Below are 16,684 nucleotides of genomic sequence, written 5' to 3'. Positions count from 1 at the left end.
ATTAAGCCTGCCGAGCCAGTTTCTATGTTGATTACTCGGAGTTATCAAGAATTTAAGAATCGAGCATCGATTACGGTGCTACGGAGACTACGGACGCTTCTTCGTAATAACCATGATGAACCGAAATTATATTATTTGTTGGGAATTTTGTTGGAAATGGCGAAAACATTACAGAAAAGTACAGGTATCGGCGGACGGCGGGCGGCACTAGCCCGCGGCCAACACTCCGCCGCCCATATGCAAATTAAACGCAATCAAAATAATCATTTGCGTCTGAAGCGGTTATAAGACTATCATCGATGTAAAAATATCAATGTTCCATAAATGTATAGGATAACAAGCGAGTAATATAATATAATGAAAGCTCAGTTGATCGGTACCTACAACCTTTATTATCTTTATTGTACTTACCTAGGGTGGATGTACCACTGACCATTTAAGCGGTTTTATCTTTAGCTATATATAAAAAACGGGTTATTTGTTTTACGTTCAATGTTATTTTTGGGACACAGATAATTGAATACTTACTGTAACTATTGTTCTTAATATCAATTTGATAACCTTCAAAGGTTTTATGAAAACTACTCTGAAAGTTATTTCTGCTAAAAACACCATTACTTGACCACTGATCACCAATATCTGACCATCATTACTCTAAAAGTTGACCATTTTCAAAATGGACAAAATGTCCTTCTTCGAACATTAGTTTTGTTTAATAAATAAATATATTATTTAATAAATAAAGATAGGTTGATGAAATCAAACCACTTGGTCACGGAAATCAAGTGGACAACTCAAGGTTAATAATATTCTCGGCCCCGAAACCTGACCAACTAAGTTCGGTATAAAAATCTTACGGTGGTCAGCTTTTGGAAATATGCAACATAAAGCTATGACTTAACTACGGCTTATATGGTTTGTTAAATTAGGTAGGTATAAGCACAAACCAAAGCAAGTCTTTCTTAGCAAAATATAAAGAACCAAGAGCTGCATACTGGTCAACAATAGGCGAAAAATTGTTTTCGTTGCTCCAAAAGATAACCAGGCCGCTAAAAATCATGAATAACTGTTCATGCCAAAAATGAAGCCGAAAGTCTATAACAGAATGGTTCAACATTATGCCTATAACAAGACATATAAAGAGTAATCGATTGCATTCAAGATAAATTAAGATTTCCCAATCAACTCCCGATAAAAAACTCTTAGTAAAAAATGTGACTACTTACGGGGCACCTACTTAATTACATCTTCGTGTTGAAAAAATGTCAATATTTCTGACCAATGGCAGCAAGGTTTGTTTTTATTTTATAGATGATGTTGCTTTATAGAAAAAACAATAAACTATCATCTGGGGCTGCCGTATTTTCTTAATTGGCGCGTATATTTGAATTTCGGTCATGTATTGGCGCTTGGTCAGCTAGTGGTACATTGACCCTACTCCTAATCGAAATTGAAAAGCTCAACTTGGTAAACTAGTTTTGGGTTTATCCAAAGCAAATCTTTCCAGTTTAGGTATAAGATAAGTAAAGTTTCAGGCATGTTACCTTCCCCTATACAGACTTCTCAGTAGCCAAGTAGGTAGGAACCTTGTTATATGGAACTCAACACCTAACATCGCTTAGGTACCTACTAGATTAAGGTGGATACCTTCATAACAGGTACCCTCTTCCAATCAGTTTAATACTATACGTATGTACTTCTAAATAGACAGTAAAGTAGTCATAAATCAAGTAAATCCAGAATGCATACATTAATTACGGTGAACAGTTACGCTCAGTGCACACTGGACCAATGATTACACTGCACGCCAATTGGAAGCAATTAAAAGTAATTTTCTGATGTCAATGCTATCCTATGCAATATGCATATTAGATACATTAGGTACCTACCTATTGTAGGCGTGCGCTGTAGTCTATGACGCGAATAATTTTGTCAGTTATTCTACGTCGCATGTATTAAAGCCTATGTGCCTACCTATCTCTTACCTATCTACTTATATACATTCTTCTGATTTCTGATTAGTTTAAGATGGATTGTTAACATTCAATCATGCCGCTTTTAAATTAAATTACCTAAACATACCTACTTTGCTCTACCGTTTGTCTTTTATTTTGATATTTTCAATAAAGCAACAATTAAATAATATACCTCAACGTTAGAAGTAAATGGTTTATATGTTTACAACACCTTTTTTCATGAATTTGTTTGTAATTTACAAATAGGTACACTTCATATTCTCTACAGCTCTACATTTGTTTCAGGGGTAAGACGGAAAAAGTGTACATAGAATAGACATCTTTTTTCTTTTTTTGTTTAGCATTTCGCGATTTTAAGCTTCGCCTACCCCCCTAGTCAAGTGGCTTTCTGTTAGCGTAGCGTAGCGTTCAATAGAATAGACTACGAATGTATGAGATTGACGTAGTCTATTCTATTAAACGCTACGCTAACAGAAAGCCACTTGACTAGGGGGGTAGACCTATAGAAAACAAAAAAAGTGTTTCAACATGTAGTCTGATTTGGAAGACAAAGTTTTCCAAATCAGACTACATGTTGATAATGAATTTCAAGTAATGCAATAAAAATCTCTACCTTTTCGAAGTCAGTTAAAAAATACCCTATTTATTATCTTATTTCCACCACCACTTGTCGATTATAGGACACGGATATACTCGTATCACTTCGATGATTATTAATAATTAAGTTATCAATCCTTGCATCTGTCATAAATTGTCCAAATTAACATACCCGAATACTTATATAGGTATTTTCACGTAAGAACTTACTTATATGTTAAAAGTAGGTAGGTACCTACTAATAAAAAACAGACATGGCAGCCTTCGACGAAACCATTTTTTTGACAATTACATTATCATAAATACAGTACGCTCTTAAGTATTGGTTATAGAGGTATGTACTTAATATAAATAATGGCAAAAAAACCCTCACTGTGTTACACCTTGTACCATAATTTGTCCTACAAGTAGGTTGTAATACAGCGTTCGTGTGGCGCCTGAATTCTGATTAGCATAGACGTAATGCCAAAATGATTCAGGTCCAGGCTTTTACTGGCATTATCAGCGGTTCAGCAGTGTTGGATGTGCGCAATTTGCCTCCATTCGATGTAATGACAGACCGCGGCGTCCTCACTTGATGCTGCATAATGAGCCGAGCCGTTTGATCCTGACGAGCGTGTCTATAGTGTAATATTTAAACGGTAACATTATTGTGTGGATGTTAATTTACATTTCTGACCAATTGTCTTTGTTGACACAATATTAAGCTTTGTAGTTAGAATTGTGTTTTTAACATCTTGACCGATTTTTATCGGCCACATTTTTTTATCTCGGCCCTCGGATCAACTCGGGTTATCTGGGACAAGCAGCTAGCACTAGCTATTGTGGATCATACCTATAGCGAGAACTATATGTCAATAACTAATTACTAAATCTATTAAATACATTTAAGTTATAAATAACAACACTTGTTTTAATATAGGTACGATTTATTTTCTCTGAATAAACCATGAAAAAGCAACCGGGGAATTAATACATGAAACCATCTTTTCCGTCAATTTTGAAGAGTTAAATAATAGATACATATAGGTATACATATATTATTAAAATTATCTTATTTCCTTAGATAATTAGGCAAGTATAAATATCTCTTTAAAGCGGATACCAAAATCTACTTTGGGCTACTTAACCAAAACAAGGCAGAACGAGTGACCTACTGGAACGAATAAGCTACAAAGGCATAGGTATGTTTTGAATGTTGCAGCGTACCTTATCATTTACCACATTACGTGAGCAATGATTATAGTAATCAGCTCATGAAGGAACAATAGCAATGCACTCTCCCTGCCACCACATGCCTTTGGATATAGGGTGTTTCAATATAGCGGTGTATTTAGAAACGTATAGATACCTATTACCTACTTGACCTTATTGATTATACCTACTTTATTGAACCTGCTATCTATCATGGGATCTAAATTGTTTGATCATAATATAAATAATCGGTAATAGAAAAGAGTAAACATTTTAGATATGATTTACAGAATAGATGCGTTTAGACGCCATAGCCCATAGGGCATAGATACATTCCATTTCTAAATAGTTATCAAAATTACCTATAATTTCGCCTAGATATCTATTAAAATACCTACTTTACAAAACATCACCATGTATACACATTGTACAAATTTAATAGAAAATATGACCCTTTCACTGTTCTACATATAATTAAGGAGTGCGCAACGTTACAAAGAGCCGATCGGCCACACGGTGCTAACAGTGTTTTATTCGTTGAAATCGGTTGACAATAGCGGCGCACGGCACCCTTTCTTCGACAATTTACTGAGCAGCAGGCCCCGGAAGTGGAACCCTTGCATTAGGATTCCTTGAGACTCTCCGGGCGATACATTGTTAGTATAAGAACTCCGCCCAATCAGATTTTACAGTAGGCAAGAGTTAAGACAGCGCGTGACACATTTTACGGTTAAACGGTTAAATCTTTAATGCTTACAATCAGAGCCTAGAGGTACCTATTGACACAATAAAGTAGAATATATTTAAGAAGTATATAACAAACTATCAACTGCAATGTAGGTATAATAAAATCAAATGTAGGTGATCTACCTATATAGGAATCACTTTGAAATTTAGATATAGGTACCTACATAGGACATTAAACACTGGTTTATTGTGTAATAATCATAAAATTTTGTACCTTATCATGATATGGTACCTCAATAAACGCTGGCTAATTTAACCACTTTAGTTGGTCTCATCTCCAAACTCCAATGGGAGCACCACTCGATGATGATGAAGATCAGAAGATGCCTTACATGAACACAATTTTAAGTCCTCAAACTAATAACATAGATTGTATACGTAGATACAATAGCGAATAGACATTTCTGTCGGGATCGACACGATTGCAAGAAACTGAGGGCAGACTGGCAGAGGATAGTCGATACTTTTATCTTTTATTTATTTATTTATTTATTTATTTATAACTCTTTATTGCACAAACTAAAATATGACAAAAATACCATTAATACATAAGAAAGACATAGTTTGTACAAGAGGCGGCCTTATTGCTAAGCAGCAATCTCTACCAGGCAACCTGATGGAAAGGAAATGTATGAAGTTAATGGGATAGTGCAAAAAGAAGAAAAAAAAAAACAATAATAATAAATAAATAAAATTATGTAAGTATCAAAGATACCTACTACATAAATACATACTACTACATAATAATACAAATAAATAAAATACATATAAATACATACATATGCATACACATACTATAGTACAAACGCAAAAAAAAGATATATATATATATATATAAACAATAGTTGGTGACGTCAGCAAGCAAAGCAAATCTATAGTAAGGAAAAGAAGTGGTCTTTAAGCAACAATTTAAAAGAGCAGAGCGTTTGAGCACGTCTAATATTTTCTGGTAATGCATTCCATAGTTGAATAGCCCGGACAGTGAAAGAATTATTAAAAAATTTAGAATGATGGAAAGGGGTGCTGAGCAATAACAAGTTGGAAGAGCGAAGAGAGAGGGAATGACTAGAGCTTAAATAATCGAAGTTATCTTTTAAGTAAGAAGGAGTCTTAGGGCTAAACAGAACACAGTACAAAAGATGCAGCAGATGAGTATCCCGGCGATAACGGATAGGAAGCCACTTTAGCCTTTTCCTGTATTCAGAGACATGGTCAAATTTACGAAGTCCGAATATGAATCTGATACAGAAATTTTGGAGCTTCTCAAGGGTGTCAAGTTGATATTCACGAATATCGGGATAGCAGGAGTCTGAAAAATCAAGGAGAGGAAGGAGAGGAAGGAGAAGGGATTGAGCTAAGGTAATTTTGGTTGTGACGGGAAGAAAGTTGCGCAAGCGCCGTAAGGAGAAGGCAGAAGAAAAAACCCTTTTTTGAACTTGCTTTATTTGTTCATCCCAGGAAAAAGTTTGATCAAGACTTTTTACCTGAGCACTGTAGGGGATGAGAACTCCATCAACGACAACGTTCGGTAAATTGGTCCAGTCAATTTTTGAGACTAATTGCCTGCTTCCGAATATGATAACCTTGGTTTTAATTGGATTTACTGTTAAACCATGACTTTTGCTCCATTTGACTATTGCTGCAAGGTCAGCGTTAACTTGGAAAATCGCTTCAGGTAGTTCAAGAAGTGACGCATGTTTATATAATTGGAAATCGTCCGCATACATATGGTAAGATGACACAATATCCTTGGAAATGGAGTTTATAAAAATGGAAAAAAGGAGGGGAGACAGAACGCCACCTTGAGGAACACCAGCAGGAACATTGCACCAAGTTGAAGAAACTTCCTCAATTAGTACACGCTGCCGACGTCCCTCTAAGTAACTTTGTAACCAATCAGTAGCCGAGGAGGATAAGTTAAGAGAGCGCAGCACTGCCAGCAGTACGTCGTGATCGACGCTATTAAACGCGTTACTGAAATCAATCAGCGTGAGTATGGTGAGCTTTTTGTTGTCGAAACCTCGTCGGATGTCATCAGTAATTTTAATTAAGGCTGTGGTCGTGCTGTGTCCTGGTCGAAAACCAGACTGGAAAGGATTTAGGAGTTGGTGATGATTTAGGAAAATGCTCAGTTGTTCTTGTACCAAACGTTCGAGAACCTTGGATAGGAAAGGAAGGATAGCAATCGGGCGGAAATCAGACGGAGTCGAAGGATTCGGATTTTTAGGGAGAGGGAGAATATGGGCATTTTTCCAAACGCTAGGAAACTTTCCTGTAGAAATGGAAGAATTAAGGATATGGGTGATGACAGGATTAATGATGGGAAGGATTGGAATGATCATGCTTCGACCAATACAGTCACTACCAACAGCCTTCGAGGTAATTGACAACACGCTCTTCTTAACACTGCTCTCGGTGAACTGACGGATTACGAAAGAAGGAGAGCTAGGGAGGGGTAAGGTGTTAAGATAGTTAAGGGTACTAGATTTTAAGGTGGGAAGGAAATCAGAAGAGGGATTAGAAAAGTGAGAAATAAGGTCATTGACATGGACTGTACTAGGGATAGAAGTAAGGGGAGATTTGCCAAGTCCAAGGGATCTGAGGAATTTCCACATTTTCGACGGGTCACCGTTGTCAATAGATTTGGCAAAGTGCTGACGTTGTGCATCCCTACATAGCGTATTGCAGCGATTTCGAATCATAATAAATTTTTCCCGATTAGTATCCGAGTTTGACAATTTTAATTTAGACTTTGCCCGCGCCTTCTTTCTTAACAGTTTTTTAAGGTCATCTGTCATCCAAGGGGCAGGCAAGTGTTTTAACTTAACAGGGCGGAGTGGGGCATGTGCATCGTAAAGTTTAATAACCAAGGAATTAAATAAAGACACTTTCTCATCGACACTATCGGCAGAAAAGACAACCGACCAGTCAGTGTTACTTGCGTCTTCATAAAGTAGCTCAGTATTCATTTTAGCAAAATTACGATGCATGGCAATTTTTGGTTTTAACTTAGGGGGTTTTATCTTATACGAAAGGAAAATAAGGTCATGTGAGGAAAACATATCGGCCGAACACTGTCCGTGCTCGGTGACATGCTCAGGAGAGGAAACAATGACAAGATCAAGGAGGGAAGGAATACAGTTCGGAGCGGTGTGGGTAGCTTGTGAAGGAAGGACTTTTAAATTATAAGAATCAACTATAGATAATAGCCTTTTACTGCGATGATCACCCTTGAGTAAGCAAGTGTTAAAGTCTCCTAAAAAGATAATATGCTTATAAAGTGGCGAAAAGGATTCAAGGATGTGATCAAAGGACGGGAAATAGTTAACTGTAAGGTTAGGAGAATAGAAGACACCAAGAAGGATTTTAGTATTCGAGGAAGTAATCTCAATAAGAAGATGTTCGGCAACATCACCAGGTGGGGGCTGAGGAGATAGACTAATAATGGAGTAAGGAATTTGTGAACGCTAGTATATAGCCACCCCTCCTCCCGTTCGGCCGATCCGATCATTTCTTATCAGATTAAATCCTGGAAGACTATAAGAAGAGGAAGGGAGACAGGGCTTTAACCAGGACTCGGATACTAAAATAGCGTGGACAGGTTTGGAGTCGCAAGGAGATCATCGCATCAAAAGTAGCAAGGAGATCAGGATAGTGTGCCGGAATACTCTGCGCATTAATATGTACTATGTTTAAGTTGTTTTTAAAATTAGAAAAGAGAGAAGAAATGCAAGGAGAAGGAGAACAGGTTAAACTATGGAAGCTGTCGTCATCTGAGAAACCATTGTTTGAATTTAGTGTAATGAAACTTTCATTATCTGTACTACAATTTAAAGTCATAATATAAATATAATATAATAAATATACTACGTAAATATATTTAATTGGCTAAAAAATAAAAAATAAAAAAAAATAATAAAAATAAAAACAAAAAATATGTAACGCTCAAACATTACCATTATTATTATTTTCTCAGCTTTCATCACCTGGATAGTAAATATTATTATTATTATGTTTCTCTCCATAATACACGGGTACCACCAGAAGGAAGGTACCCGGTCCTTTGGGAGGCTTACGTGGGGACACAGGTCCAACACGCAGAGGCCCTTTAGAAAATTTTAATGTGTTGTGGGACACCAGCCGCAGCCTGCCCATGACTGCACTATAGAGATATAGCCCTGGGCAGTCCGCGGCCGATGCAGGACTATTGTAAAATATGGGAATTAAAAATCTGGGTTATGGAAGGAGGTGTTCAGTGGATCGGTAGGTTGGGTCTATGGGGACTATGGACGTCTGTCTTTTCAATATTAAAAATTGAAAGTGATGGCAGACGGTGACTCGCCAGCTCGGTCGATGGGCTCCCAAAAAGGTTACCGAAAATGGCAACAAGGGGGCAACATCAGCTGAGCGGCTAGGGGTGTAGAGAGGTGCGGCACCGGTTTCACCATCGCGGGCCCGTGGGCCCGGAGCGGGTTTCCCCGCTATTACGCCATTAGACACTTCCACCCCCGAGCATATAGCTCTGGCGACTCCACTCTGGACGGCCAACAAAGGCAAGCCAGAGGTGGGGGATCCTGAACCTCGTCATTGTTCACTCCGAACAGCCACTGGGACAGGCCAGAGGTGAGGACAGGGGCCTCCCCCGGGAGCGCTCGGTTCCCGCGGGGTCGCTACTCCCCGACACCTCGCCACAAGGTGCCCTGCGGGGTGACTGACTGCACGGCTGGGATATCTACTGTAGATATGCCAACCGGGGGCGATGGGGTCGTCACATCCCTACGCCTTTATTATTATTATTATTTAACGTTATCATCATCAGCCCATAGGTATGTTGTTCCCACTGCAGAATGAACGCCTCCTATGACGATTCAACACCATATTGGAATTTTTGTAGATTTTTTTACGAATAATAAATAAATTAGTTTATTGAAGCATAAACTTAATAGGAATCTAATATTTTGCCCTAGTTGAGAACACCAAAACACGCCAAACTGACGCCGTCCGCGTCGTTTATATTTAAGTCTCGTCATTGACCCTTTTGTACCATGAACTTACAACCATTGATTACCAAATTACTAAAGCATAGTCTATACTTAACGCGCATACTCGTTCGCAACGATTTAAATAATAAATATCTTAGATATCTAAATAACACCCGACATTGTTTTACCTTTTCGACGAGCTGCATGTTAATGACCCATATTATGTCCAATCGTTAATAAAATTATGAACTCACCACGTTATTTGACTTAATTTGCTTCAATCATTTCTGAGTCAGACACGCAAATTGTTCAACACAGTATTTTTATTGTTGCAAACAAATTGATACGATTCTTTGCAGTCACCTGTCTAACACTCATTTTTTGTCAATTTTAACCTCCCTACCAGGTTTGCCACTCTTGACTACCCAGGTACTATAGTTGATATATAATGGAGGCTTAGAAATGGAGGAGTCTCGTCAGCTTAACGCAGTGTTCTTTTTTTTCGAATTAATTTATAAAGTTATACGAATGGGGAATTTTCAATGAACAACAGGTCTAATTAGGTAGGTATGTAAGTTTGCTCATCTTCGTAGTAAGATCTAGGTGCCTAGGTACACTCTACAGCATTATGCCTTGGCTATTCAATTTATTGTGTTCTGTTATTGTTTATATCATAGGAAAGGAAAGAAATATAAAATATTGTATTTGTGTGTACGACAGTAGGTACCTACCTACGCGTTCCCACTTCGTTTGCAGTATTGATGTTGATAGATACAGATTGAATTTCACAGAGCGAGAATGGCGATTTGCCGTGGTGAAACATCGCATTTTCATAATGACTATTAGGTATAATTTGGGAATCTGGCTATATCTATTTGCGAAAATGAACGTAGGGTAGGTGCTGTAGGTAAATGTGCGAGATACTGCATCGCTGATCTCCTTTTGTTTCTGAATCTGCAAAACATCAAGCAAGCATAAAAAATCTACATTATTGATTTTCTAGTAAGTAGGTTGTATTGTGATCAGCGCACCGCACCTATCTTGTCACATTGTGTTGTTGTTGATGTGTTGTTTTTTTAAAGTGAAACTTTTATTACATCGTCTCAAACTTTTTGGTCTGTGTAGCGCATGTCGCGTGACGGTTTGCTGCCGAGTAGGTAGGTATACCTACTACACAAAGCAGTGTTCGGAACCGTTCAAACAGTTTCACTTTTACCGTGGTTTCATAAAACCACACAACATTTTTTATTTCAATCTTGGTTATAGAACTTAGATATTTATATTTTGTTAACATTTTACGATCTTTACATAAGTGTTAGGTAGGCACACTTATCCTACATATTTCTTACAATTCAATTTAGGCATGCAGTTTTTTATCTCATATTAAGATGTTTTAAGTTAAGTAGGTAGTTCCTTGCAGATGACGATCATTCCATTTATGACAACACAAGTTGCCCTAAAATTATGTCGTAATTATTAATATTCCTATACTAATTACCTACGCGCAATAGCTAATAGCAAATAATTGCGGTGGAAAACGCAAAATGCGCATTCATGGGAAACCAATTAATCCGCCATGTTACTTAATTATTCCCGCCTCCCGTTCCGGTTGCTCCCGCGATACGCTTCACTCACGTTCAAATAATAATTGCACATATTCTTTGATATGTTCCCTGCTATCATTTCAAACATGCCCGATAATTAAACACACAAATGTAGGTTTGAATATAATCCACGATAAACTTTTCTTTCACTATATGGATCTGTCTTTTGAATATATTTCTTTCCTTTTTAGTACTGGACCTTTAAAAGAATATGAAAACTTTGTCTCGTTTAACAATTTTATTAATGGAAAAATATTCTATTTCTAATTTATGCTGCTGAAATTCTTCGGTAGACAGTACCTACCTAGGTATACCTACTTACAATATTATTATATCGGTTTATTACTAAGATACTGCCGAACATTCGTGCTATAAGTCATATAATTACACATAAATAATTTACATAAGTTTCCAGTTATGTTATTTTAGATTTCACATGTAAATGCTTGGGCGAGGCATTGCGTGCATGCCGCAGGCAAGGGGCGTACAACAACTAACCAATAGAGACTGGCCGTTGCAAAGCCTCCAAACATTTTTCACGGAACTCAAATTAATTGAGATGTTTTGCATAATTTCAACATTACTACAAAAACTTCTATATAACATAAAACATTTAAAGGTGTATTTATACGTTTATAAGGTAAAAGGTTAGTGTTTGTGGGTTTATAAATTATATTTTCATTCAATTAAAAAAAATAATACGGTCTACCTAGTACCTACCTATTAGGTAGATATAAAATGATTATAAAATTGATGACACTTAGGTAAACCTAAGTAGATACTTATGGAATTAATAAGTACTAGGTAACGTAACGGCACCAGTCACCGGCAAGTTTTTTGCAAATTTCTCGTAGGTTTTTTAACTTTATTGGATATTGTTTAGTTATACCTTTAGTTCAATGTTGGTTTAACGTAACCAATGTTAGAAAAAAGATTACAATGCATAAATAATGAAGTTATTTATAAATTAAAAAACCACTTTTTTGCACCAGTGTTGGACAGTGAAAATCTAATGATGGACACCCAGTTTTGGACAACATCCAGTTATGAACACCCATTTATGGACTGTACCTAATGTCGTTTCTCCAGTTATTTACACTTGGAGAAGACTTACAGTTATCAATAGAATCTTGAAAATGATGATTGGAATACAATAAATCGGGGATGTATTTATAAAAAATAGTACCTACTTATTAATTATTTTGCATACTTATAATATTTAAAACAGTCTTAATTTCCATTTTCTAGGCAAAAATTGGACAAATGCATCGTTTAAATACGTGTTATGTCCGTTAAGAAACACCAATATGGGTTTTTTTCTCAATAAGTCTGGGATGAAAAATATAACTAAGAAAAGTACTGCCATTCCATCCATTTTGGGACTTCTTCTTCTTCGTCATATCACTCTAGGGGGCAGATGTTACCCGCTTCACGATGTTCCGCCATATCTCTCTGTTTCCTGACATTCCGCTACACTCGTGAAGTGAATCGCCAATCTGAATCCGCCAGCAGCCTTAAATCTGATCGGTCCATCGATATGGATTCCAAATTGTAGCACGATAGGCAAAAAGCTTTTTTTAAACTGTTGTCAAGATGAAATTTAAGCGTGTGTGCTAGGTATATGGTGGTGGAATTTAGCAGCAGACAGCGATCCAAACAGTTCATCAGAGAACTCTCTATGATAGATGCGTACAATACGCATACCTAAGTATGCGACTTCTCTACGCAGTGATAGAGAATGAAGCCGAGAACGAGTCGCACAGCACATAATGACCCATTGTTCTAAAATATATTCTTCATGTTTAGATAGATATTATGTTGTTGGACCCATTAGTGTAATTTTAACAAAAAATATCAATGTCCATTATAGGAACCAAAGCAAATCCAGTCATGGACAATTGTTGTACAATATTGGAACTCTCTGTTTGAAATGGTCGTGATAGGTATATTATTAATCAGAAAGAAAAGATAATACAGAAAAGCGCATGTAATTAATACCTATAAAAAAAGTTTATTTTCGACATATGTCCATAAATGGAAATATCCATAGAATTAAATCCAGTTATGGACACTGAAGAATTTTATTTAAATAACATAACCTATCATGATACTAAATCGTGTAATATTTCGTACACTTAACTACTATAAATAAAAGTAATATCAAATTTTGCTGATATTTATACAAAAATTCTTATAACCAAAATTGTGTCCTCACTTCCTTATGGATTTCCTTAGTAAAAACGGATTTCTTCGAAACGAGTCGCAGCAACTAAACATAACGTTCTGCCATCTTCTAACATTTTGGCCGATTATGATGAAGTGTCGTATTTTGATAGCTTATGAACCAAACTTTTATTTTAAGTATTGCCAAATTATATAACGTTATATTTGGTCTTAATATTTAAATTTAATATTTATTTTGTCCATTACTGGATGCTTGTCCACGACTGGTGCCGTTACCTTAGTAGGTAGATAAGTTTATCTGATGCGTGCCTTTTACTTCAAAAATAATATTTACCAAAAAGAATCTTAGGAAGGTAATTATATAGGTACATAAAACATTTAAATCTACATATAAAATATCTACGGTCTACGGACCTATATCTATTATAGGTATCTATAGATTTAAATGTGGTAGGTACGTATCGTCTGTAGGTAATAACTAATAGGTACCTATGTCATGTTTACACGCTGTATACACAACACATATGTGAATAAAATTTGTACAATGTACATACCTATTACCCACAGATATTACCTATATTGAAAATGTTTGAAGGTGGACTTTTGGGGTTGATTGCAAAAATAAAGCCTTGATTATTTTTGCACTCAATCCCAGCTAAAGTAAAACTATTATTATTAAACAGATGATGTTTTGCAAAAATGAAACTGAAAACCCACGCAAGCATTTTAACAATTATTATTATTTATTATTGCTTTTCTATTAAGTATATTTTATCAACCGACTTCAAAAACATTAACAGGTTTTTTTAGGTGTGTTACTACAGATCTCTCGACAGGTGAACCTATTTTGATAATAATTAATCTTTTAGTTATTAATTCTGTTACTGCTCTCGTGTTGTAAAGTTCTAATAGTATAAAAATTTAATAATTTTAAGGCGAAGCTCGATATTATATTTATAAAGCATTTGAATGCCTTATAACCAAAAATATAAAATTCAATTTAAATATTATCTTAATTGCCCTATTTCGTAAACCTTAACCGGCATCACCGGCATTATGAAGGCAGCTCTCTCTGTCTTTGGCTTGTCAAATGTCAATCGGCCTGACATTTGTCAATGTCTGAGTCCTGAGAATGACGTTTTCAAATTCCAACTCTCCACCAACTCTCATCTTTTTACTTTTACAAGGCGTTTAATTAATTAAATTAATTTAACTCATAATAAATAAACAATTGCAATTGAGTTTATACCAGTACCTATTTAAACTTTATATAGATTTGTTAAAGAATATTGTGACGATATTTTAACTTTAACCCAATTCAAAAAGACTTGAAACCATAGAACGTAATCTTTAGATTACTTATTACAAAAAGTTACAACTATTTGCGGGCCATTAATAAAATCCACAAAGGTATGTATAATTTCGAAATCAGATGTATTAATTTTAATAAATTCCTTAAATCTTTAATAGTAATACCCTTACTTAGATCACTATAGGTAATCCAAAGGTTGAACCTTCAGGTCTGAATTATTACAATCACGAGAAATATTTTGTATGTCAATATTATCTTTAAAAGCTTTAGTTTACAAATATTATCATGAAAATTGTGTAAACTGTTTGATAAACATTATACTTAAATTTTAACAAGAGCCATACTTGAGTTTCTTATAAGTTTTTAATTATTTATTTCAGATGCAATTAACAGTTGACCCCAGACGTGCAGACCGCGAGCGGCGCTACAAACCTCCACCACCAAACTCTGCTCCTGCAGAAGATCTGACAACCGATTATATGAACATACTTGGTAAATAATCAAAGAAATTCCTTGACCTAGATTGCAATACTGATCATGTGATCATAATAATTATGTACTTTAGTTTTTACTTACCTGAAATATGTAGATTTATTGTTAATCATGTTTAAAATTTTTAAAATATGCTTTAATCTCCATAATGATTGTTCATTGTTATACCTATGTGAAAGTCATGAAATTACAAAGATACCAAACTTTTTTCTAGATAATAAGGTTTGCTTTATTCCAGGTATGGTATTTTCCATGTGTGGCCTGATGATGCGATTGAAGTGGTGTGCTTGGACAGCTGTTTTCTGTTCCAGTATTAGTTTTGCAAATTCCAGAGTATCAGATGATACTAAACAGGTAATAATTAATAAAATATATGCATTAAAATATATAAACTTTACACATCCAATATAATTAGCTGTATTCAAGAGTTTATCATGTGACACAATAAAGTAAATTAAAACTACATAATGTCAATACTTTATAACATTATAAATAAATTAAAGTAATATTTTCTTTTTTCAGATTATCAGTTCCTTCATGTTATCCATATCTGCAGTTGTTATGTCGTATCTACAAAATCCAGCACCAATGTCTCCACCGTGGGCTTCACTAACAACATAATAGAATAAATCATGGCATTTTTTTTTGGTGTCAGTAGTTAAATATTTAAAGAATAATTTATCAATAAAATAATTAATATTATGCATTATGTGATATTTTTTTATTCACTTCCTTGTTGAGGATGAACACTTTTTTGAGCAAACTGTTAAAACGTGAAGTTTAAATTTTTCTAAATAGCTGTTGTTTTTTCTTAATTGTGGAGCAAATTTTTAAAGTTTTCCCTTTTTTAATACCTCTTCTTAAACAAAAACAAGTATAATTCTTGATAATTATTATCGAATAGTGATGCCGTGACCAAAGTAAATATTCATTTTATTTATATACTAAAATATTATATTTAGGTATAGAGATATTACTACAACCCCATACGACATTTCCTCATACTTGAAATCACGAAATAATCTATATTAATATTATAAAGCTGAAGAGTTTGTTTGAACGCGCTAATCTCAGGAACTAATGGTCCGATTTGAAAAATTCTTTCGGTGTTAGGTAGTCCATTTATCGAGGAAGGCTATACGCTTTAAATCATCACGCTAAGACCAACAAGAGCGGAGTTACGCGGGTGAAACCGTGGAACGCAGCTAGTACATAATATCTGTCACCCTCACATACTTACTATGATTTGTAAAATACAGTCAAAGTTCCTTATTCGCGCTTCCTTCATTCGCGGTTTCACTATTCGCGGGTGGAAAAAATGCGACCTAATTTCTATATTCGCGGCCCAAAATTCTTTATTCGCGGATCGAATCGGTACATCGGTACATACATGTAGGTATTTACCTAAATAAAAATCAATTGTTATCCTTAGAAAACGCCTGAACTACAACTACGAATTTATAATGTCGACTAAAAAACGAGTAAAAAGTGCTTAGTCATTACCTAAACCTGAAGATAATACCTAATTAAATGGTAATTAATAAATATGTACGGTCAAAAATTTCAATAAAACTGATTTCTTTATGTATTTGCTTC

At 35.4% G+C, this 16,684-nt stretch overlaps 1 protein-coding gene across 1 annotated transcript; it reads left to right on the top strand.

Moving 5' to 3' along the window:
- The first annotated feature begins 14,553 nt into the window (after positions 1–14,553).
- LOC149485792 (protein Asterix) lies at positions 14,554–15,765 on the top strand. Its single transcript, XM_089699098.1, has 4 exons — positions 14,554–14,694; positions 14,977–15,088; positions 15,327–15,442; positions 15,611–15,765. The coding sequence occupies exons 2-4, from the start codon at positions 14,977–14,979 to the stop codon at positions 15,707–15,709; spliced, it is 327 nt and encodes a 108-aa protein (XP_089555224.1). The 5' UTR covers positions 14,554–14,694; the 3' UTR covers positions 15,710–15,765.
- Positions 15,766–16,684: the final 919 nt, after the last annotated feature.

This window comes from Colias philodice, chromosome 9 (genome assembly GCF_061535455.1).
Source record: "Colias philodice isolate Cphi_HAF_F1 chromosome 9, ilColPhil1 Martin Lab GWU primary, whole genome shotgun sequence".
NCBI lineage: Eukaryota > Metazoa > Arthropoda > Insecta > Lepidoptera > Pieridae > Colias > Colias philodice.
The sequence above is the reverse complement of the archived record's forward strand: the minus strand, read 5'-3'. Positions and strand labels throughout refer to the sequence as shown.

Excerpts from the sequence above, each read along its gene's own strand:
- LOC149485792 (XM_089699098.1), top strand. The coding sequence starts at position 14,977 with ATGCAATTAACAGTTGACCCCAGACGTGCAGACCGCGAGCGGCGCTAC. Across the intron at positions 15,089-15,326 it reads CGATTATATGAACATACTTG|GTATGGTATTTTCCATGTGT; the intron begins GTAAATAATCAA and ends GCTTTATTCCAG. Across the intron at positions 15,443-15,610 it reads TATCAGATGATACTAAACAG|ATTATCAGTTCCTTCATGTT; the intron begins GTAATAATTAAT and ends TTCTTTTTTCAG.